The 2,689-nt window shown below is 28.2% G+C and overlaps 1 protein-coding gene across 1 annotated transcript; it reads left to right on the forward strand.

Annotated features, from left to right (window-relative positions):
* Nucleotides 1-1,162: 1,162 nt before the first annotated feature.
* Nucleotides 1,163-2,455, forward strand: LOC108723967 (uncharacterized). Its single transcript, XM_018450044.1, has 4 exons — nucleotides 1,163-1,419; nucleotides 1,861-2,023; nucleotides 2,118-2,185; nucleotides 2,268-2,455. Exons 1-4 carry the CDS (start codon nucleotides 1,209-1,211, stop codon nucleotides 2,453-2,455), a joined length of 630 nt encoding a protein of 209 aa, XP_018305546.1. The 5' UTR covers nucleotides 1,163-1,208.
* The last annotated feature ends 234 nt before the right edge of the window (nucleotides 2,456-2,689 follow it).

A 2,689-nucleotide genomic window follows, 5' to 3' on the forward strand; every position in this document is an offset into this window, starting at 1 on the left:
ATCGATTATAGGATTAATTTAGTTAATGAAATTCTTTGTTATGATACATTCCAACCCAAGTTATTCCCCTTCAAAAATTATTACATGAAAATCATTATACCACTAAATCTAATGATACATGTATCATCTGTATAAAAGATTTGATATCAATAATTGTGGCGCCAAGTTAAATTCTGTTAATTTAATATCACAAAATTTACTACATCTAATGATATATATGTTTCATTTGTATAAAAGATTTGATATCAACAATTGTGGCATTAAGTTAAATTCTGTTAATTTAATTAAATTTATCAAAATTTTATGTATTATTCGTAAAAAAGATTTGATAGCCAAATTAAATAATGAATATTAATCTAATATTTATTATTTGTTGTCAACGTACGATTTGATATCAAAAATTGTGGCGCCAAGTTCAATTCTACTACAAAATAAAAAGTAAAACCTGAGTGATACCATCTTTATTATTTACTCAATCCAAATGGTATACTATTTTTAATTTTCATACAATGAAACCTAAGTATACGTATACTTATTGAAGAATCTTCTTATTCCAATCCAAATGGTTTAAATTCCTCTTAAATGAAATTATCATATCACATTTCATTCAAAGACATTTCCTCTTTCAACTAAAGTAGTGATTATTTAATCACAATTCAAAGATTTTCTCTACCAACTAAAGTAGTCGTATAACTATTTCGAATTTGCATACAATGACGTACAATTCTTTCGGCTTTCAATCATTTTTCAATGTGATTTTTAATATCCAATTTGTTAAAAATATTTTCGATTGTGTCATGGGATTATAATATTTTATGTAATTTCGTGACCACAATTTATTATATTTCCTAATAATATTTTTAGCAGTATCACAATTTTTGTTTACAAGACTAAGTTTTGACTTCTTTTTCTTATAACATCGTTTATTGTACAACCACTTAGGCCTATCACACATGAAATGACATAAGCTGCATAAGCATAACATAAGACCGCTGGACCAATGAGCGTCCAGCATAAAGTCGCCATATTGATTTACAGAACATAACATAAACATAAACATAGCATGTACATAAGAAATGAAATTCTATGCATATGTTTTATGCATAACCAATGAAATGTCAGCACGAGCTCCCGCTGAAATGATTAACTAACCTATGTTCCGATAATACCCGGCTCTGTCAGTTAATCTGTGGTAATAAACAGTGAAAATGAGTGATCATAACGATTATTTTACATATGCAGATGAGAGCCAAAATGAAAGCCAAATTTTATTTTCTTCAAAAGCAGACGAGGATGCTTTATTGATAGATCTGGTTAAAGATTATCCACATCTTTATAACAAGGAATCGAGAGATTTTAAAGATATACTAAAAAAAAATAATTCATGGGAAGAAATTGCAAAAATCTTAGATGCCAAAGGTATAAAACACTTTTCTTTATATCAATATTATGTAATTTTATAACTTCTCGCATATTTTTAATAATTATATTATTCCTTAGTAATAGCAAAATTTATCAAAAATACATAGTTGGTGAAAAGTAGTTACCCTGACGCGCGTGTGTGTGTGGAAATGTTTTTTTGGAATTTATATTAATCCATTTTCGGATAACTATTATTTCATCTACTAAAATAATTGAAATCTTAATGAAATGATAAAAATAGATAAATTTATGTAGATTTTGACGTTATTTCATAACAATTTCAAAAAATTGTTCTATCAATATAATTGTACACAATTATTATTCAGTTATTGTGCAGTTACTGTTTTTTTGACAAAATATCTTCATCAGATTTTGCAAACAAGAAGTATATTTCGTTTGTATACAGACTTAGTAAACTTATTATTTTTTTACTTTTAGTTTCAGATTGTCAAACGAGATGGTTAAGTTTGCGCGAGCGCTACTCTCGAGAAAAAAAATTACGAGAAATAGATACGAGAAGTGGAAGTGGAAATGTAACAAGACAAACATTTCCTTTATATGACCAGATGAATTTTTTATACACATTTGTCAAGAGTAGGAAGTAAATTTCTTTTACTAAATTTATATTTCTACTTTATTTATAAAAAGAGTTTATATATTTTCATTTTTCAATTATTATTTATTATTTTACTTAGATCTATAACCAATATATCACACTTGGCCAAAGAATCATATCCTATCAACGTGTCATCAGAAAAGATAGGCAAGTTTGTGAACGATTAATTTATTTAAAAAATATTATGGATAAAAATATTATGGATCTTTACATAACATTTAAATTGTAGATTCCACAAGTGTATTAAGAAATAAAAATCAATCTAGTGCTAATCAAGATAATACTATCATCAAAATGTCCAATAAAGCATTAAGGACTGAGCGGACATCAACAGAAACAGCTTCTTCCAATTCATCTATGTCTTCTACATTACACTCTCGATTTCTCTCTACGTCACTGTTCAGTTACGAACATTAAGAAGGAATTCGGCCGGCGAGATGCAAGCTGATGACATAGGAAAGATGACGGCAAATAATAATCTATAATATTTATTGAGATAATCAAAATTTCTGTATAAATGAAGTTTAGTGTAAATAGAATTATTCGGAGAGAATTCTCAAAATACAAACAGACGGATTGATTCTGCGCTATGCAGGCGCGCTGGTCTCCGCGATACGTTCGCGACACGCGGTACTAAGTGACCGCTTCCCT

The sequence above is a fragment of the Mycetomoellerius zeteki genome, unplaced genomic scaffold (genome assembly GCF_001594055.1).
Source record: "Mycetomoellerius zeteki isolate Tzet28-1 unplaced genomic scaffold, Tzet1.0 scaffold26, whole genome shotgun sequence".
NCBI classification, from domain to species: domain Eukaryota; kingdom Metazoa; phylum Arthropoda; class Insecta; order Hymenoptera; family Formicidae; genus Mycetomoellerius; species Mycetomoellerius zeteki.